The sequence below is a fragment of the Mesoplodon mirus genome (genome assembly GCF_964341445.2).
Source record: "Mesoplodon mirus genome assembly, chromosome: 15".
NCBI classification, from domain to species: Eukaryota; Metazoa; Chordata; class Mammalia; order Artiodactyla; family Ziphiidae; genus Mesoplodon; species Mesoplodon mirus.
This window is the reverse complement of record NC_138991.1, coordinates 34,172,381-34,191,231: the sequence shown is the minus strand read 5'-3', so window position 1 is coordinate 34,191,231 and position 18,851 is coordinate 34,172,381. Positions and strand designations below refer to the sequence as shown.

The following is an 18,851-nucleotide window of genomic DNA, read 5'->3' as shown; positions in this document are numbered from 1 at the left end:
AGGAGGGGGAGGGGCAAGGAGGGACGGCCCGTCCCGTCAGTCAGGCAGCGGGAGCCGCCGGGAGCGGATGGCGGCGGCGGTAGCGGCCCCTCTCGCCGCCGGGAGTGAGGAGGCGGCGGCCACGACCTCCGTTCCAGGGTCTCCGGGTCTGCCCGGGAGCCGCAGTGCAGAGCGGGCCCTAGAGGAGGCCGTGGCCACCGGGACCCTGAACCTGTCTAACCGGCGTTTGAAGCACTTCCCCCGGGGCGCGGCCCGCAGCTACGACCTGTCAGACATCACCCAGGCTGGTGAGTGCACCCGGCTCCGAGCCCGGCCGGGACCCTCATTTGCATAGCCCCGCCCCTCTCTTGTTGCTTCCCGGGCCCGGGAGTCTGGCCCGCCCCATCACCTGGCCGTCGGAGTTCTAGATTCTGCTGATTTGCATAAGTCTGCTACCACCCCCTCCCCAATTTAAGAACTACTAGACAATGAGCGCTTTTCTCGTTTGCACGGAACACTCTAGAATCTCTGGCCGAGCGTCGTGAGCGCCCCCCTACCCCGCCCCGCTTCTCTTTATTTGCATATCTGCGCACCTGTAGAATGGTCCTGCCCCTCACCTGCTTGGCTCATTTGCGTGATCTCTTCAACCTCAGTTCTGATCGTTCCATAAAGCAGCCCTCACGAGCCCCCCCACCCCCAATGACTCCTTTCTCTTTCTCCACTTCGTCTCCAACTCTTTCCCCTGTTCCACCAAGATAAGAGCAGCCCCAGGCCCCCGCTTCCATGCGTTTGCCCCTGACAGGCCCAAGTTTCTGTTTCCTTTGCCTGTAGTCCCGCCCCCTAAGGCCACTGACTCTCTCCACTGTTCCCCCAGCCAGCCTGTGGGAAAAAAGCAAATCTCCCGCCTCCCCCAACTCTTTTCTCCGCGAGCTCTTCCTCCTATTTTCCCTGACTCCTTCATCTGCGGCGACTCCTCCCTCTTGCGTGTGTCAGGTCACTGTGGAGCCTGTGATCTCACAGAGACCCTAGAATTCCCATTTCAGTTTCTGCTTTCCCCACGGGGGAGGGACTTGAGGCAGTTGCTGAAAGGAAGGAAATCTTATCTCCCAGCTAGGAGTGCTGGGAAGCTAGAGACGGTCCAACTGTCCTTCCTAGTCCCCCACCCATAGGATCCCTGTAATCATGCTCCCTCCACCCTGGTGTCTGTTGATGGTAGGGTGCAGAGACTCCACTGTGACAATTGAGGCCTCAGCTGCTCAGGAGGCAGACTCTGACCTTGGGCTGGCAGCTGGGGGGTGGGGATTGCGAGACGGGTGGAGGACTGCATTCCCAAAGCCCCACCCCAGCCGAGCCCAGGGTGGGACTTGGGGCTGGATGAGCGTGTCCCCCTGATGACACTGCCCTGGGACTGCACTGCCCCCCTAGCAGGTGCCTGCTCACCTGCAAACACCCTAGTGGGCGCTGACACACACTCTTTCCTCGACTGTTCTGGAGAGAACCAGTTGAAACCACTCCCCTTGTCTTGGGTTGCTAGGTAAACTCACTCGCCCACTCTGCGGCGAGTGAGTTCAGGGCGCCCGGGAGCCACTGCTGTCCCTCTCAGTCTCCCCGAGCCGCCTAACCCGCCCAGCTCCAGATTGACCTCAGCAGCTGTGTGACACTTGCCGTCTGTTCCCTTTCCCCTCCCCCTTGCTTGTTTTTTGACAAAGACCAAATGTTATTCTTTACTTCCTTAGGGCTCTGTCTGTGTGAGTGGACTACTGGGGAAAACTCCCAAGACCTCCCGGGCCCCCTCCCAGCTCCCATCCCCTCTCTGCCTCCTCCCCCAGCATTCCGGCTCAGGGTGCAGCCCGTTCTCCTGGGAAAGCGGGACAATCCCAGCTTCCTGAGAACCCCTCTCTACCCTGCTCTCCACACAGGAAGCCTCAGTCCTTTCAGGGCCCAGGTTCTAGGCCAGGTGGGTCTCTCTCGTCCAGAACTCTCTCCTCCGGCCCCTCTCCCCAAGCAGGGTGCCTGTAGCTAGGGGTGGAAAGAGGAAGTGACAGGAACCCAGTCTGTTGCCCATACCCTGCTCTCCACACTTCCTTGCCCTTCAACCCTGACGGACTAAAAACTTCAGCTCCGCTGACTGAATCGTGTGGAACCTCTTCTGCTTCCGCAGCTCTTTCTGAACCAGCGTTTTCCTTGCACGTGTGCTGTGCGCAGGTCCCTGCTGTCCCTTGGACTCGGTCCGGGGCCCTGATAGTAGGATGAATCCTGAGGTGGGGGGAAGGGCTGCTCTCACAAAAGAGAAGTGCAGCTCATTCTTTCACAGACCACATCCTGTGCCTCCTGTGCACCGCTCCTCCAGCCCCGCTCCCTTCCGCTCGCTCACTCTGAGCTTTTGCCCCTGCTCCCTGGCTCGCCCCATCACAACATGCCCTCCACCCCCCTCATCCACATGCGCGTGCAGCACACACATTTGTGGATGCAGAGAAAGCGGGCAGGTGGAGGGGGAGGGCGGGAGGACTGCATCTCATCCTCCCACCCTCTCTGGAACTGTCTTCTTCTGTGACAGGTCTTTTTTCTGTGCACGCCAGGGCTGGGAGCAGAGAGGGTTCCTGGGGCGTCAGGCTGTCGTCCGCCCTGGTAAACACAGGGCCCAGAGACAGAACTTGACAGATTATTTCTACTTCATTTCCTGTCACAAGACTCATTTCCTTGGGGGATATACCCCTGCTTCTCCTCCCCTCGGCTTTTGCTTGCCCTTCCGTGGAGAGGGCCCTCTAAGAAGCTCACCCAAGCTCTGTTCCCTGGGACTTCCCCGGCAGGCCCTGGGCCCCTCCCAATACAGGCTGGGCAGAGGGAGCAGAGACCCGGGCTTGTAGCCGTCTAAGCAGTGAGAGCCTCCAGACTGGCAGGAACCCCGTGCTGGACGCCTTGCACTGGTCTAGCAAGCCGCTGGTTGAGATAAAAGGATGGTAGTAGACTCTCGCGTCCTTTCCACCCTCTCCACTCCTCGCCCGTGCCCAAGACACGGGCAAAGGAGCTGGTCTGAAGTCCGGGTCAGCGAGAGAGGAAGTAGAAGCAGGCCGTTGAGACTGGAAGAGGGCAGGAAGGAGGCCAGCTCTGAGGAAGGTGTGCCTGGGACTCCACCTCCCACCTCTGGCTTGGTCCACTTGCCTTTCCCTCCACGTCCTTGGATCTGTAACTTCATAGTGCCTTGGACCTGGCTTGCTGATCCCAGGGGCTGGTGAAAAACCGGTGGCCAGTGTCAGGTCTCTAGAGCCAGGCTATAATAACCCTTGGTGGAAAATAGGTAGAGGTTGGGAGACAGGGCGCCTAGGAGGGATGAGCTTTCTTGGTCGTGTCCCCCAGGGGTTGTTCATATCCTTACCTTGAACCTCCCAGCCCATCACCTTGCTAGTTCCTTTGGAGCACCAACCTTCTCCTATGACCTTTGCCTTCCACCTCTCCAGGCATCACAGAACAGAAACCACAAGAGTTATAGAATCTAGCCACTCTTACAGGATAGCCCTGCATTTGTGTGTTTGAAGATGGTGTTCATGGCTCGACCCCCTCCCCCAAATCTAGGCTTCTCCAGCCCAGTGACCCCAAGGCCTTTGCCTTCCCTTTGCCGCTCTGGCTATGCTTGGAATGGGCTCCAGGTTACGGAAGGCTTTCTTCTCACCCTAGAGGGTCCAGGTTTATAGGTCTGATTCCTTGGCTCTGGAGAAGTTCAAGGTCTTCCTGTCCAGGGCTGGGTCTTTGCAAGCTCTCCCCTGACACTTGCTTCCTCTAGACCTGTCCCGGAACCGGTTCCCCGAGGTGCCAGAGGCAGCGTGCCAGCTGGTGTCCCTGGAGGGTCTGAGTCTCTACCACAATTGTCTGAGATGCCTGAACCCAGCCTTGGGGAATCTCACAGCTCTCACCTACCTCAACCTCAGGTAGGGAGGCAGGGCCACCGGAGGGTAGAGGGTGGTCCTTCTCGGCACCCTGAGTGACCCTCCTGGTGACCCTGAAAGGACAGCGCCATGCCTGGAGGGTGAGCCCACTGCCCTCCTCCCTCCCACAGCCGAAACCAGCTGTCATCGCTGCCGCCCTACATCTGCCAGCTGCCCCTGCGCGTGCTCATCGTCAGCAACAACAAACTGGGGGCCCTACCTCCCGACATCAGCGCCCTGGGGAGCCTGCGACAGCTTGTGAGGACGGGGAGCAGGGTGGCAAGAGGGACTGATGAGCCAGGCACTAGGGATCTTTGGGGGGCGGGGGAGGGCAGGGAAAGGAGGGATGCGCCCTAGGGGAAAAGCGGAGACTAAAGCAGGTGGCCAGGTCCAGGAGGTAGTTTCTGATGCTCGGGGTCTGTGGCTCCTTCGCTACTTCTTTCTTCATTCTAGGATGTGAGCAGCAATGAGTTGCCATCTCTCCCCGCGGAGCTGTGTGGCCTCCCTTCCCTGCGGGATCTCAATGTCCGGAGGAACCAGCTCAGCGCCCTGCCTGATGGTGAGGAAAAGGAAGAACTGGAGGGGTGTGAGGGTGTGTGTGTGCGTGTGCGTGTGCGTGCGTGTGCGTGTGCGTGTGTGCATCTACCTTGGAGGAGTCACAGACAAGGAATCTTCAAGGAAAAATAATGCCTTAGTTGCCCAGGGTTTTGCAATGTATGAGACACACTGTAAACTATTTTCTTTGCTCTTGACCAGCAACCCTCTGAGGCTGGCAAGGCATGGGTTATTAGCTGTACTTGACAATGTGGGGAAAGGTACAGGAAGGGGAGTGGGGAGTGCATCGGCACCCTGTAGAATTTCACAGTCAAGAGGAGCCCTCAAGGTCACCCAGTGTCACCATTTAGCGCCCATGAAGCTCTCAAAACCTGAGTCAGGTGAGGTCCTGTGCTGCCTCCCCAGAGATTCTGAACCAGTGAGCTGGAGCTCAGGCAACCCCATTTTAATGAGCTAATTGTGATGCACCCGACACTTGATAGCCTTTGCTCCAAAGCAGGCACACCTTCCTTTATTCAGCCAGCATTGTTGTGTGTGTGTGTTTCCTGTGTTTTAGGTGGGGAACAGGTAGATGTGAGTGATGTCACTCAGATCTGGGGCCAACTCTTAAGATTTAATGGCTTAATGGGGAGAGACAAGCAGAGGGAGGCGCTAGAACAGGAAACTTAGCGCCGTAGGGGCTAGAGGGAGCCGTGTGGCTCTGCTCAGGGACCTGGGGAAGACCTCAGTCAGCCCAGAGGTGCAGCAGGAGCTGACCTTTGAAGGAGAGTTCTCCATCCTTCTGCAACCCAGGCAGAAGCAACCCTGTGTGTAAAGCACGGAGGTCAAGCACAGACGTGGTTAGAAAGGCAAGCCAGGGCTAGGTGGGAAGGCTGGGGCCATGCTACCCATGGTTTTGAAGAACAAGAGAGGGGAGTCGGGTGGCCATCCATTTTCTCTAGGCTCCCCCCAACTCCTTCTTTCCTTCTAAGACAGTAGGGGTACAAATAAGCATTTAATCAGGGCTCTCTCTGGGCCATAAAAGAGACCCCAGCAAAATGCCCTGGGGGCCCAGAGGAAGGAGTGATAAATTCCAACCTAGTGTTTAGAAAGATTTCATAGAAGAAATGACCCTTGAGCTGAACCTTGAAAGATGCATGGACAGAAAAATGGGGTTCTCCTACCTGAGCAGACAGCATGTGGAGAAGCCCAGAGCAAAGGGGGTGGAGGGTTGTCTGATATGGTGTGAGGGTGGGCAGCGAGGTGCGAGACATGGGTGGAGCCAGGTCATGAACTCCTTAACCCGGGAGCGGTGCTTGACCAGAGAGCAGTGATTTTTTCTTTTTTTTTTTGCTTTTTCCCACACATGAACATTTATTAAACATTTTGAGTATTATACACAATTTCCTTCTTTCACTTAGCAATTTTTGGCATTTTCCTGTCAGTACTTCATTCTTTTTAACTGCTGTAGATGTTACATTTTATAGACATATTGGTTAGTTATTTCTTATTAATCAACATTTGGGCTGTTTCCAACTTTGAAAAAAAAAGTTGCAACAAATACTCTTGGGTTCATTTCTTTGTTCAGGATTAATTCCTAGAAGTGGAAGTTCTGGGTCCAAACCCAGAATATTTTGAATTTTAATTGATGTTGCTAACTTACACTCTAAAAAGGTTGTACCAATTTATAAGGCAGAAAATGCTATTTTTTGGGGGTACTTAATCTGAATCTTTGCTAACGTGTTGGGTAAAACATGTTTTAATTTTCATTTTTTAATTCTGTGAAGTTTAGTTTCTAACTTGCTAATTTTGGTTTCTAGCAATATTCATTCTCAATTTATTACCTCTGAATTTTTAATTTTAGCCATTATGCTTGATATTATTCTTTTTTGTAAAGAGCAGCCAATTCTTGTTCTATCATTGTAACATCCCATACAATCTCACTGAAGATCAGAAACAAAGTTTTTTAAGGTCTCAGACCTTCTCCTTTAACCACCAAAAAGGTAGTCTCGTACCTACGTCTTTACTATCCCTGTGGAATATCCTGGATTTTTCAACTTACTGACTCCTGGTCTGAGTGAAGAGAATTTTTTTCAGAAGTGTGATATAAAGTAATTCACAGTCCCTCTTTTGATCTAATTTTAATAACTGAATGCTGGCTCTTCTGTTTATAATCCATTTCTGACCTTGGACCCATCTGCCTAGCTCCTAGCTCTATAGGCTCTGGTTTCAACTCATGCTGCCAGGGCACTCTTCCACTTTGGGCTGTCTTGGTAGATATTCTGCCCTAGGCAAGTGCTGGTCACCTATTCTTGACTCTTGATGGGCATTCAGGAAGTTACAGCAAGAAATGTTTCACAAATGGTATCTGATACGGTCTAGTTAAGATTAATGGGGAATAAAAGTACTTTGCTTAGAAATAATTATGTATAGATCTAAAGTCAACAAAAGTCTCTACAACAAAAAATACATAATTTTTTTGGGGGGAGGAGGAGGCTTGAAATAGATCAGAAAACACTTTCACATTAATTGTTCTTTTCATATACTTCAAATTTGTACTTAATGCCTTTCTCCTCCTGGACATCAGAAGGAACACCTGGATATTCTGGGATAAGTTTATATTTTTCCAAATCAATTTCTGGAAAAAATGTGTCACTTTCAAATTCCTGCATGATCCTTGTCACAAATAGTCTAAGATGGCCTGGCTTGTTTATGGCTTCCTTATAAACAGAACTGCCTCCCACTATCCAGACCATGTCCACTTTATTTGTTAATTCTGGTTGCTCAATAAGTTTTAAGGCATCATCCAGACTTCTGGCAAGAAAATGAGCTCCCTGTGGAGGTTCCTTGAGTTCTCTACTGAGAACTATATTAATTCTGTCCTTTAAAGGTCGATTCTTCTCTGGAATGAAGAACCAGGTTTTCCTACCCATAGTCACCGAATTCTGTTTACCTTCTACTGAAGAGGTTGTGGTCATTCTTTGGAAATACCTGTATTCGTTCCTGATCGAGGGCCAGGGCAGGTCCCCGTTCTTGCCGATGCCCATGTTCTGGGACATAGTGACGATGCAGTTTAGCGGACGAACCATGATAGCGGCAGAAAACACTTCCGAGCTAGCATGTCATACTGACACGGGGATTACCTGCCAGCTTGGCGCGAAATTTGTCAGAGCAGTGATTTTTTTTTTTTTTTAATAAGCTTTTCCTTCCTTTTTTTTTTTTTTTTTTAATTTTTATTTATTCATTTATTTATGGCTGTGTTGGCTCTTCGTTTCTGTGTGAGGGCTTTCTCTAGTTGCGGCAAGTGGGGGCCACTCCTCATCGCGGTGAGCGGGCCTCTCACTATCGCGGCCTCTCGTTGCGGAGCACAGGCTCCAGACGCGCAGGCTCAGTATTTGTGGCTCACGGGGCTAGTTGCTCCGCGGCATGTGGGATCTTCCCAGACCAGGGCTCGAACCCCTGTCCCTTGCATTGGCAGGCAGATTCTCAACCACTGCGCCACCAGGGAAGCCCCCAGAGCAGTGATTTTTATTCTTATTCTATGTCTCGGGGCACCACTAATCCAGCTGTGACTTTCTGAGAAGTGGAGAAGGGTACCCTCTCCTGCGGGTGGGCCAGGGCTTGGCTAGTGGAGCGCTGTACGGTCGCAGCAGCCCCCTCTCCCCGTGCCTTTGTGCAGGGTGCAGCCCGCTCACCCGCAGCAGCCCCACCTGCAGATCCTGGAAGGCTTTTGAGCAACGCGGTGGCACAGTTTGGTTTGGGCCTCGTGATGGACACTTGAGAAGGAGGAAGCGGCGGTGGGGTGGGAGGACAAGGGAAGCACGTGGGGTGGGCAGCAGCGGAAGTTGGTCTGAGCGGGAAGAGGAGCAGGGAGGTGGGTCCTGGGGAGCGCCCTCAGCCAACCAGGGCGGAGGCGCGGTGGCCCCAGGGGTGACCCACCAGCCAGAGCAGGGGGCAGAGGAAGTGAGCACAAGGCCCCGCCCCGGGGCATGCTTCTAACTCTTCTCTCACCCACCGCCAGAGCTGGGAGACCTTCCTCTTGTCCGCCTGGATTTCTCCTGTAACCGTGTCTCCCGCATCCCGGTCTCCTTCTGCCGCCTCAGGCACCTGCAGGTCATTTTGCTGGACAGCAACCCCCTGCAAAGCCCGCCTGCCCAGGTGAGGACGGGCCCGAGAATGGGCAGGAGTTGGGGGCATAGGTCCCTTTGGTAGCCAAGCAGGATCTGGGAGGCCCCCCTCTCTTCCCCTAACTACCGGCCATGTGCCTCCACACCTAGATCTGCCTGAAGGGGAAACTTCACATCTTCAAGTATTTGTCAACAGAGGCTGGGCGGCGCGGGGGGTCTGCACTGGGGGACCTGGCCCCTTCCCGGCCCCCGAGTTTCAGCCCCTGGTAAGTTCCAAGTGGGAAGGAGGGAAGCCCCTGGATACTTAAACCCCTTCCTAGCACCAGGGACCCCGTGGTTTCCGGAGGGCGGATGACGGGGTTGCTGCCCAGAATGGGGCTGACCAGCTCTCCCTGGCTGGCCCCAGCCCCGCTGAGGACTTGTTTCCGGGACGTCGGTATGACGGAGGGCTGGACTCAGGCTTCCACAGCGTTGACAGTGGCAGCAAGAGGTGGTCTGGAAATGAGGTAAGGGCCTCCTTTCCAAGGATCATGGGAGATCTCAGCCCCAGGGGAGAACCTCTGAGCCGGGACCCTTCGCCTGCTACCTCTAAAGCTCAGAGTGACTGGTGATGGCTGGAGTCCTCTTCCTTCGTTCGCCCAAGTATCTCGCGGGGAAGGGCTGGCTCAGCAGCAGAGCCCGGGGCCCTGAACTCCATGGGCCCTGGGACTCCAGAGAGGCTGTCTCGTATCTCTGCATTTCTGCATTTACAGTCAACGGATGAATTTTCCGAGTTGTCGTTCCGGATCTCAGAGCTGGCCCGGGAGCCTCGGGGACCCAGGGAGCGGAGGGAGGATGGTTCTGGTGTGTAGTGGGATCACGGGCTAGGGGCCGGGGGGTGGGGCATGGACGAGGGCCTAAGCGCCCTCATTGGCTCGTTGATGCGCACTGCTCTCTCCAGCTGACGGAGACCCTGAGCAGGTTGACTTCATCGACAGCCACGTCCCTGGGGAGGACGAAGAGCGAGGTGCTGGCGAGGTGAGGGGAGCCCGCGTCCGCCTGTCCATCCACCATGAGAGAGCTGGAGGAGGGGAGCCAGTGCAGGCTCGGGGAACCCCCTCAGCCCCTCTGCTGTTCTTTCTCCAGGAGCAACGGCCACCAGAATCGAGCCCTGTGGCAGGGGATGGGGAGAGGGCACCAAGCAGCAGGTACCCGGAGCCACCTGAGGCGGCGCCTCCTCCCTTTACTGCATCGCCCCGCCCCCCTGTCCTCTCCTCCAGCCCTGCTCCACCTCTCATCCTGCCTCTGCCCCGCAGGCGGGAGGAGCCGGCAGGGGAGGAGAGGCGGCGCCCGGACACCTTGCAGCTGTGGCAGGAGCGCGAGCGGCGGCAGCAGCAGCAGAGTGGAGTGTGGGGTTCCCCAAGGAAGGACAGGTGTGGGCGTGGGAGCAGCTGCCCTGGCGGTGAGGCCTCCTGAGCTTCCCTGCCTCTCGGGGTTGGCGGAGCCCCGCCTGGCACTGCTGACCCCACACCTTCATTTCCTAGTTTTCCGAAGCTGGGGGTCAGGGCTCCTGGCGGGGTTGCTGCCACCTCGTCCGCTCAGGCCACCTACAAGTATGTGTCCTCCTGGACCCCGCCTCCCTCGGGCCTCGCCCTACACGCCCTTCCCCTGAGCATCCCCTCGACTCCCCTTCTGTCTCTCCTCAGCGGCACGCCCAAGTCCAATGCCACCCAGCTGGGAGCCTCGGGGGGGCAGGGTGCTCCCACCCCCGCCTCCACCTCCCAGGAGCCCCTTCCTACAGCGGGACCAGGTGGGACGGCGGCGCTGGGAGGAGGGTGCGGGCCTGTGTAGGTGAGGGGGGTGTTGAGACCTGGTGGCCTGAGGGAGGAGTAGGACACTGAGGGGATGCTTCTCCTGCCCCCTGGCTCCGGCCCCCAGCGACCACACCTGCTCCCCGGCCGCTCAGCTCCATTCAGAGACCAAACAGCTTCCTCTTCCGTTCTTCCTCTCAGAGCAGCTCAGGTGGGTCTTCCCTCCTCCCCAGTACTAACCCGGTGCTAATCCAGCACTAACCCCGGCGCTGGGGCTGTCCCTTCTGGCGTGGGAGTTCTCTGGTCAGTTGTCCCGTTGTGTTGAAAATCCCACAAGCGCAGAGGCAGGCGATGTGGGTGCCAGACCCTGCGACCGGGCTACAAAGTCGATGGTGCGTAGTGGAGGCGGCCCCACACCCTCCTCTCTCTCCAGGCGCTTCATCACCGGACTCTGTCTTGAGACCTCGGCGATCCCCCCAGCTTTTGGACGAAAAGGAGGTGATGGCTCAGCTGCGCCAGGTATGAGAGGTGGGATCTGCGTGGGTGGAGCCTGGGCTCCGCGTGGTGCCTGGAGGTTCCCGGCTTCCCTCAACAGCCTCTTTGCCTACCCTGGTACCTCCCCTGAGACGGAAGGGGCAGGAGGGCGTTCCCTGCTGACCCTGACCTCTCCCCCTCCTTCCCCTGCCTCCCAGGTGCTTGAGTCCCAGCTGCAGCGGCCCCTGCCCGAGGACCTGGCAGAGGCTCTAGCCAATGGGGTCATCCTCTGTCAGCTGGCCAACCAGCTGCGGCCCCGCTCCGTGCCCTTCATTCATGTGCCCTCACCTGCTGTGGTCAGTTGGGGCCCAGGCAGGAAGTAGGGGTTGGGACGGGGACTCCTGGGGCTTCCCCCTTACTCTCTTTTTCCTTTCTTACCCACCCCCAGCCAAAACTCAGTGCCCTCAAGTCTCGGAAGAATGTGGAGAGTTTCTTAGAAGCTTGTCGAAAAATGGGGGTGCCTGAGGTATGGGGGTGTGCTCTCAGGGGCCCAGGGCTGGTCTCTTCTACAAAGGGTGCCGTGTCCTGGGCTCAGCGGGGCACCCTGCATGGATGGCAGGGTTCCATTCACGGGGGGTGTCTGCTTCTCAGCAGGAAGCACATCCGCCAGCCCCTGTCCCGCATGTCTCCCCTGCATGCCTCCCTTCCCTGCACTCTGCATGTTGGCGTGGCTCTGGCCCTGGCACGTGAGGGCAGGGGGTGGGAAGGATTGTCTTGCTGCTGCTGCTGCTGCTGCTGACGTCTTTTGTCCTTTGTCCTTGTCCATCTGTCCTACTCTCCCTTCCCAGGCTGACCTGTGCTCGCCCTCGGATCTCCTCCAGGGCACTGCCCAGGGGCTGTGGACCACCCTGGAGGCTGTGAAGCGGGCGGGGGGCAGGTCCCCCCCGCCCCTCTGGCCCCCCTCTGGTCTGGGAGGCTTCATCCTCTTCTACGTGGTCCTCATGCTGCTGCTCTGTGTCGTCTACACTCGGCTCCTGGGTTCCTAGGACCTGAAGTCACCCCTCCCCCTACCCCCTTGCCCTACTTCTATTTATAAGACTCCTGTGCAAACCCCCTTCCCCACCGGTGGTGCCTTCAGCCCCTACCAAAGACACTAGTGAACCCCCCTCCCCTCATAAACACTGACCTCAGAGGCCCCACTCTGGTGCCCCCAGACCCTGGGCCCCCAGCCTCTGGCCACCCTCCTGTAGCCCCTCCCTTCTCAGTGCTGATGGTGCCTTTTAAGTCCTTTCCCTGCCCTGCCCTCTGCTTCCCTAGAGGGTGGGTCTTAACCTTCCTCCTTGCACCATCCCCCCCCAGCTGCTATAGGGGGCTAAATTATCTATATTTTGTAGAGAGAACTCTATATTTGTAGGGGATGCAGGGGCCCAGGCTGGGTCTCTGTCTCTTGTATAAATTGTACAGACCGTGGCTGCCTCTGTGTGTGTGTGTGTGTGTGTGTGTGTGTGTATGTGTGTGTGTTTGCGTCTGCTCCTGCTGTGCCGGGGGCCCATCCCTGGCCGTGTCCCCTGGGCTCTATGTGCCAGCTTGCCTACTCCAGCACTTCCCTTTGGAAATGGCAGGTCTGTCCTTCCCTCTGAGTCTTGGCCCCCTGTGTCATCTCCCTTCTGTTATCCTCTGGCAGCTTCCTTGCATCTCATTTGTCCCCAAGCCACATCCAGGGTGCCCTTGACCCTTGCCTGCTACATTCTGTCAGCTTCCTTTGCCCAGGCTCCTTTAGGGTGTCTCCCACCCTACAGCTGAGAAGAGGAGGTGACAAGGGGAACTTAACCTGAGCCCCTCCCCCTAGGAGTCCCTGTGCCAGCCCCACCACATCCTGGAAGAGGAGGGGGCCCCGGGAAGGGGCCTCCCCTACATCGCTGCTGTCATCCATGCACTGCTGGAACGGCCTTAGGGGTTGAGGTCGGGGTGCAGGGGCCCGACCCGGCGGGAACCCCAGGAACAGAGAAGACAGTCACACCGGGGCTCTGCTCTCTAGCGAGGACTGGTGAGGGCGGCCTCGGGCCTGGCCCTGTGCCTCAGGCACCTGTCTGCCCGGGAGCTTGGAAGCAGGCTGGCCCAGCAAGGCGCGAGGCCGCCTCTGGGCGTGGTCGAGGGTCTGGGATGGAAGACTGGGGGCTGGGTGTTGTGTCACGTGCAATAAACGGAAGCCGGAAGCCCTCTAGGTTGCCCCTCAGCTGTGTGTGTGTCTGCGAACGAGAGCGGTGCGTGCCGGGGACGGGTAGCCTCTACGTCCGGGCGCCGCAGTTCCCTGTGGCCGTTTTCACCCTTCCGTGCGGCCCCGCCGTCCGCGCCGCCAGGGGGCGCTCGCGGGATCCCGGCGGGACCGTGCGCCACGTGGCCCGGAAACGCGCTGGACGCCTGCGCCGCGAAGCCCTGCGAGGTGGGCCGCAAGCTGGGCGCGCGGGGCAGCGCGGGCCGCTGAGGGAGGCTGCGCCCGAGTGGGAGCTGGGAGGTGCCAGGCGGGCGGCGCGGGGCCCTGACCTGCCCTCCCCCTGGACGCGGCATGTTGCCCGGGACCCCCCGGCGGTGGGGCGCGGGCGAGGAGCAGGCGCCCGAGGAACAAGGCCCCTCGGCGGGCAGCGACCCCGGCCAGGCCTGGGACTCTGGAGAGGAATCCCTGCGGGAGCCAAGAACAACCCCACAGGACAGGTGAGGGGCTCTGCCGGCGGCACTTGGGCGAAACCCGACGGGGGCCCACAGTGTGAGAAAATCTCAGTTGTCCCTAGTAGCGAAGAATGGGTATGACCAGTCTCCCCGCACCGGGTACCCTTGGCCCTGCCTTGGAAGTATTCAGACTTGGAGCGGGGAGGTGATTGCGGGGGGCTGTGACCGAAGCATCTCAGTACCGCCCCCTCCCAGTCCTCAGCCCTGGTTCCAAAGGCCTAACTGGACCCGGAAAGAGCAGCTGCTGCCTCGGCCGCCCCCAGGCCTGGCTGCCGAGCGGTCACCCGGAACCCCAGGTAGGTACAGGGTCCTGCCATCTTTACCCCCAAGACCCTTTTACCGACTCCTGAGCCGATTTTAATCTCTTCAAGTCCTCCCCCCGCCCAGTTCCCCTGTCCCCACAGATGACCTGCGAGGTGGCCCCGTCAAGGATGACCCTGCTGGCGCCATGGCACCCCAACTGTGAGGCTAAACCGGGACCTCGGCTGGTGTGGGTGAGTTGGGGGTACCTGTGGCACCAGCCTCGGGTGGGGCAGGGATGCCTTGGGAGGGGGCTGAAGCTCCAGGAATCTTTCCCGTCCCTCCACAGGGGCTCAGCTGTGAGTCAGGCACCTCCTTCTCAGGCCGGACCTTGCGCCATCCCTCATTCTGCTCTCTGTACGAGGCAGCCTCAGGCAGAGGCCTCAGGCCCAGTCTAGCAGGACGTCAGAGTGGAGAGCAGGCGCCCAGGGATGCAGGTACGGCCCTTGGTCCCCTCAGACTCCGCGGAGAACCAGCGCAGTGCTTGCCACCCTAGCAGCTTCTCCTCCCCAGGGTTCCCGGTGATGTGCCGTGAAGCTGTCTTTCTTTCTGACCATCTGCTGCCCCGTGGGCAGCGTGTTCCCCTGTACCTGTCTCAGGCCCGTCAGCAGGTGAGCACTCTTCCTGCCCTGGCCTCACCCCAGCCTTCACGCAGGGCTCGGGAGGAGACACTTGCCTCTCCTCTCTCCTCAGGTGATGGGCTCTCTGAAGCTGCTGCTCCCATCCCCAGTCATGTCCCCCTGGGTCCTCCCCACTCGGTCCTCTGGCTGCTCCACCGCCTGGCTCAGTGGGCCTGAGCTGATCGCCCTCACTGGCCTCCTTCAGATGAGCCAGGGGGAGCCAAGACCCAGCCCCCCGGGGGCTCCCATGCCCCCTGCTGGCCCCCCAGACCCTGCCTCTGACCACCCAGGTGCCAGTGGTGGCCAGAGCTGTTCTCACTGCACGGACCCATCTCTCCCACGGGCCCCAGACAGCCAAGGTCCATAGCCCCTCTGGGGGAGAGCGGGCCCCCTACTTCCCCAGGCAGGTTCTGTTGACAATAAAACAGTGTTGGTTTGCAAACAGGCTCCTTGTGGCAGATAGCAGAGTGGGGCGTGGAGGCAGGGATGGGGTCTCTTCTTCCACCACGGCTTTGGTTGCTCACCCCTCAGATTCTTGTTACTCATTCCCCCTACAGTCGGGCAGGGGAATCCATGGACCTAAGACTTTTCCAGGCTCACCCAGCAGGGAAACTTTAATGGGGGTGGTGTGCACAGTATAGTCTCCTAGACTAGATTAAGTATATCAGAAGCAAGGACTCTTATCAGTTCTGCCAGGCCGGGGAGAAGGAGAATTGTGTGAGCACATAGCTGGTGTTGGGAAAGGCAAAGTAGTGGGTAGGGGGTGTCATCACTTTGGGAGGGCACTAGTGTAAGATACCTGTTGCTCTCATCCTTCTTGTTCTGGGGTCCCAGGAGTTCAGCCGACACCAGGCCAGCACAGCAGGTGTGTGTGTGGGGGGGGGCAGATCTCTGTCTTCTTGGTCATCATCATTGGAGGCAGGGTGCGGGGCCAAGGCTGACTTGAGACTCTGGAGCGATGCTGCAGGAACTCTGTGGGGAAACAGAGGGTCAGGGCTTTGGCTGAGAAGGTCCAGAAATTTGTAGGGGTTTTGTTTTAAGGGGGGAAGAGTTCTAGAATTTTCTCCCTTAAAAGAATCCAACTTCTTGGGGAACCTCCTCCCGAAGACTTCCCAGGTGCCACAGTTGGAAGGGGCGGAGCCCTTAGGCAGCCCGTCCTAAGGGGCAGCTCAGCGCTTCTGCTGGTCACACGTCCTAGGGGACATCTGAGCTGTAGAACCAATCCATCGGGCGGAAGGGGTTTGTGGCGTTCAGGGGGGTGGGCGGGAAGGCATTCTTAACTTTGCCCTTTTTTTCTTCCTCCACTCCCGTCTGTCTGTCCATCCATCAGCTATACCCAGGGGCCACGGGGGTCTCCTCACCGGGGCCTGCCCGAGGTTCTGGAACTCGATGTGTGTGTAGCTGTGTGGGCGGTGCCTGGCCCCGGGGGCGTCGCCTCGCACCTCCAGGGGAGGGACCAGGTCCAGGTCTACGTAGTTGAGGCCGCCGTCCGGGGGCTCGGGGATGTCAGTGCCCATAACTATGTAGTCGGCGGCCGTGTACTCAAGGCACACGTACTCCCCGGCTAACTCTGACGGCGGCTGCAAGCAGCGTTGAGCCCCTGCGGGTCCCCAGTCGTCTCCCACGCCTAGACGAGGGCCTTGGAGCCCGGGTCCAGGCTCCCCGGCCCCAGGCCTGTAGGAAAGAGGCAAGAAGCTCGAGGGAAAGGACCGTGGCGCACAGAGGCTCATGGACACATATTCAGTGACCCCTCCATCCTGGAGCAGCTGGCGGGAAGCGGCTTTGGCTGAGGCAGGAAGGCCCGGGGTTGCCATCACCACGTAGCCACTGGCTTGGCCGCCCCCCATGGGCTCATAGTCATTCCTGGCTCCCTTGGTTATGTAGACCCCGCCCAGCTCCAACCCCTCAGGGTGTGAGGCTGCCGCCCCCAGCCTGGCCAGGGTCTTGAGGGTTGCTTGCTCGCTTCTCTCACTCAGGCGCCCGCGACGGTACAGGCCGCTTGATTGGGCCGCAGAGGCTGGGGTCTCATAAGATTGGGGGACAGAGGGTGTGGAGGCGCTCATCGGGGGCTTTCTTGGCAGTGGCTCAGCCCTGCCACCGGCACCACTGTCCCCGATTCGTTTCATGGCGGCCAGGACAGTCTCGTGAATGCTTTGGGCCACGACGGCGTCGGGCGCCTGTAGCCACAGCTCCCCGGGACCCGTGGGTGCTGAGCGGCCAAGCTCCAGGAAGAAGAAAGCGTCGGCATGGCCACAGCGGCGCACGCTGAGCAGGGACAAGCGCAGGGCCGGCGGCGGAGATGGCAGGGAGGCCCTGGAGCTTCTGCCCCCGGGCTTCCGCAGCAGGCTCAGTACCCCGGAACCCAGGCACAGGCAGTAGCCGCCGCTGCCCAGGCCTCGTGCCCGCCCCAGCCCCTTCGGCCGCAGTGTCACGGGCCAGACTTCCTGAAACGGAGCGAGGATCCAGGCCCCGGGGTCCTCGTGGGAGTCGGGACCTGGAGAGACAATGGTCTGGTCACAGGGGCTCTCGGGCCGGCAGGCTGGAGTCACTGTGGCCCGGGGACTGAAAACGTGTAAACCCTTCACGTTTGGTCTTGATTTCGGAGACCTGGGGAAGGGACAGACTACGGATAAACCAAATCCACGATCGTCCACCCCCCCCCCCCCGCCCCCGCCAGCTCAGTCTCAGGCAGCCCGGGGCTCGGGCCTCACCGGCGGCGGCGGCGGCGGCGGCAGCGCGCGCCTGGAGCAGGGCGCTGTACCACGCCTGCTGCTCCGCCTCGCTGGCCGCCGCCACGCCCAGGCTGCGGTCGCGCGTGTAGAGGACGATCAGGTGTCGCTGACGCGCGTCCACGCGCTTACTGATGGTGCACGCGCCCTCCAGGCTCACGCTGAACTTGGGCGGCGCTCGGCCGGCGCAGAACTTCTTCTCGCTCTCGTAACACTCGAGGCGCTGCGGGTAGGCGCGGAGCACAAAGAAGCGGCGGCGCTGGGACTTCTGCTTCCGCAGGTGGCCGCAGAGCCGCACGTCAGCCGGGCAGGCCCAGGGCCGCGGCGGGCCCAGGGCCACGTCGGCTGACTCGAACTCCGGGGTCGTCGTGGGGCCTCTGGGCTTCATCCGGGACCCGAAGCAGTAAAGTGTCCGGAGCAGGGGCTGGGACGGCAGAGGTGGGGTAGACGTAGCGGTCCCTGGGGAGGGGGGCGGCATCCTCACAGGCGACCACCTGTCTTGATGCCCAGCGTCTTTCTCCCCGCTCCCGACTTGAAGTTTGGGGCAGGGGGTCCGCACCGTGTGCCCCAGTGGCTGCCCGGTGGCCTGAGACACCCGAGGCTCCGACAGACTCTGAGGCTTGACCCCTGCGCCTCCCGTCGCCTCCTCTCCTGTCCTCTCCCCTCCCTCCCTGCTCGGAACGCGCCGAAGTCCCCACCCCCGCGAGGTTAACCCTTGCGCGCCCCGGAGCCGGACGCTGGGTTGGGGGAGTGGAGTGTGAGTCGGGAAATCCAGGAGAGGCGGCCTCCGCCTCACCCCACCCCGTGTCCTGGGACTGGGCTTTTGCAGGGGCGGGGGTGGGGTGGCGTCTCTACTGGTCTGAGCTGCCGGCCGGCCGAGAAAGCGGCGAGGTGAGGTGAGTGTGCGTGGAGCCACGTCTGTGGTGACCGCGTTGGCGGCGTCTGCAGTCCTGGAGGTGAGCGGGCCACTGAGCCGGGCCACCCTTACAGTGGCACCCCTTCCGGCCTCCGCCACTCCCCACTCGGAATGGTGTCCCCTCTTCCCACCCAGGAGTGGCTCTGTTCTCTGCCTTCCCAAGTAATCCCAGGAGCCAGGGCTGCGGAGCACTGGGCTATGCTGATCTTGGAGGAGCTGGAGGTTCAGTTTCTCTGCGGGGTTGGGGCCATAGGAGGTGTCTTGAGGTAAGTTAACTTTTGGATCGGTCCCTGTGCACAGACCATACCCACCAGGGTTCCAGTCAAGTGGCATTGAAGGAGAGCCAGTGGAGAAAGAGACCATCTCTCAGGGGCACTGCCCTCTTGCTGCACCATTGCCCTCAGCCCCTCCTCACCACCTCTGTTCAAAAATAATGCTGCCCAGGCCAGCTGAAGGCTCTTTTCACAGAAGTGCAGACTCTCTGCACTGGTGGAGGTACCCTTTGCCCCTTGCATCCCGGGAGGCTTGAAATGGGGTTGAGATTCAGACATTTTTACACCCCACTTCTGATCCTTCCAAGGACCACTGACTCATGTTGGCGGCGATGGCGCCGGTCAGTGCACACTTCGCGAGACAAACCGGTAGTTGACACATGGGTGGGGGCCTTAGAGGACCTTATGATTTCACTGTCATGGCAAGTAGGACACCTACAGTGGGGGAGCTGAGGGTTTG

The 18,851-nt window shown here is 59.2% G+C and overlaps 4 protein-coding genes across 6 annotated transcripts; 2 read left to right on the top strand and 2 right to left on the bottom strand.

Annotated features, from left to right (window-relative positions):
- Nucleotides 1-4: 4 nt before the first annotated feature.
- Nucleotides 5-13,051, top strand: LRCH4 (leucine rich repeats and calponin homology domain containing 4). 3 transcript variants are annotated; one of them, XM_082643408.1, is made up of 18 exons: nucleotides 6-287; nucleotides 3,761-3,905; nucleotides 4,034-4,160; nucleotides 4,356-4,461; nucleotides 8,458-8,594; nucleotides 8,714-8,829; nucleotides 8,970-9,069; nucleotides 9,316-9,406; nucleotides 9,504-9,580; nucleotides 9,689-9,750; nucleotides 9,859-9,975; nucleotides 10,087-10,155; nucleotides 10,249-10,352; nucleotides 10,481-10,564; nucleotides 10,787-10,872; nucleotides 11,046-11,183; nucleotides 11,276-11,353; nucleotides 12,677-13,051. In XM_082643408.1, exons 1-18 carry the CDS (start codon nucleotides 68-70, stop codon nucleotides 12,779-12,781), a joined length of 1,962 nt encoding a protein of 653 aa, XP_082499534.1. In that variant the 5' UTR covers nucleotides 6-67; the 3' UTR covers nucleotides 12,782-13,051. The 3 variants fall into 3 exon arrangements, with proteins under 3 accessions (XP_082499533.1, XP_082499534.1, XP_082499532.1); XM_082643406.1 differs by lacking the exon at nucleotides 12,677-13,051 and adding an exon at nucleotides 11,676-12,297; XM_082643407.1 differs by lacking the exons at nucleotides 10,087-10,155; nucleotides 12,677-13,051 and adding an exon at nucleotides 11,676-12,297 and having other exon boundaries at nucleotides 5-287.
- Nucleotides 6,349-8,417, bottom strand: LOC309816202 (dihydrofolate reductase-like). The gene has a single exon (XM_082643412.1). The coding sequence runs from the start codon at nucleotides 7,523-7,525 to the stop codon at nucleotides 6,962-6,964; it is 564 nt and encodes a 187-aa protein (XP_082499538.1). The 5' UTR covers nucleotides 7,526-8,417; the 3' UTR covers nucleotides 6,349-6,961.
- Nucleotides 13,052-13,193: 142 nt separating the features above from the next.
- On the top strand, nucleotides 13,194-14,919 carry SAP25 (Sin3A associated protein 25). Its single transcript, XM_082643411.1, has 6 exons — nucleotides 13,194-13,539; nucleotides 13,750-13,850; nucleotides 13,942-14,048; nucleotides 14,144-14,291; nucleotides 14,368-14,465; nucleotides 14,548-14,919. The coding sequence occupies exons 1-6, from the start codon at nucleotides 13,394-13,396 to the stop codon at nucleotides 14,839-14,841; spliced, it is 894 nt and encodes a 297-aa protein (XP_082499537.1). The 5' UTR covers nucleotides 13,194-13,393; the 3' UTR covers nucleotides 14,842-14,919.
- Nucleotides 14,920-15,072: 153 nt separating this feature from the next.
- Nucleotides 15,073-18,486, bottom strand: LOC309816203 (uncharacterized protein). Its single transcript, XM_082643413.1, has 3 exons — nucleotides 17,186-18,486; nucleotides 15,836-16,968; nucleotides 15,073-15,446 (listed from the first exon to the last, which is right to left on the bottom strand). The coding sequence occupies exons 1-3, from the start codon at nucleotides 18,480-18,482 to the stop codon at nucleotides 15,384-15,386; spliced, it is 2,493 nt and encodes an 830-aa protein (XP_082499539.1). The 5' UTR covers nucleotides 18,483-18,486; the 3' UTR covers nucleotides 15,073-15,383.
- Nucleotides 18,487-18,851: the final 365 nt, after the last annotated feature.

Bases quoted from the DNA above. Each gene is read 5' to 3' on its own strand.
- LOC309816203 (XM_082643413.1), bottom strand. From the start codon at position 18,482: ATGGTCTCTTTCTCCACTGGCTCTCCTTCAATGCCACTTGACTGGAAC. The intron at 16,969-17,185 runs GTGAGGCCCGAG...TTGTCTCTCCAG, and splicing joins CGCCGCCGCCGCCGCCGCCG to GTCCCGACTCCCACGAGGAC. The intron at 15,447-15,835 runs GTGAGGAGACCC...GTTTCCCCACAG, and splicing joins AGAACCTCGGGCAGGCCCCG to AGTTCCTGCAGCATCGCTCC.
- LOC309816202 (XM_082643412.1), bottom strand. From the start codon at position 7,525: ATGGTTCGTCCGCTAAACTGCATCGTCACTATGTCCCAGAACATGGGC.
- LRCH4 (XM_082643406.1), top strand. From the start codon at position 68: ATGGCGGCGGCGGTAGCGGCCCCTCTCGCCGCCGGGAGTGAGGAGGCG. The intron at 9,976-10,086 runs GTGTGGGCGTGG...TTCATTTCCTAG, and splicing joins GGTTCCCCAAGGAAGGACAG to TTTTCCGAAGCTGGGGGTCA. The intron at 10,156-10,248 runs GTATGTGTCCTC...GTCTCTCCTCAG, and splicing joins TCCGCTCAGGCCACCTACAA to CGGCACGCCCAAGTCCAATG.
- SAP25 (XM_082643411.1), top strand. From the start codon at position 13,394: ATGTTGCCCGGGACCCCCCGGCGGTGGGGCGCGGGCGAGGAGCAGGCG. The intron at 14,049-14,143 runs GTGAGTTGGGGG...GTCCCTCCACAG, and splicing joins CGGGACCTCGGCTGGTGTGG to GGGCTCAGCTGTGAGTCAGG. The intron at 14,292-14,367 runs GTACGGCCCTTG...TCTCCTCCCCAG, and splicing joins GCAGGCGCCCAGGGATGCAG to GGTTCCCGGTGATGTGCCGT.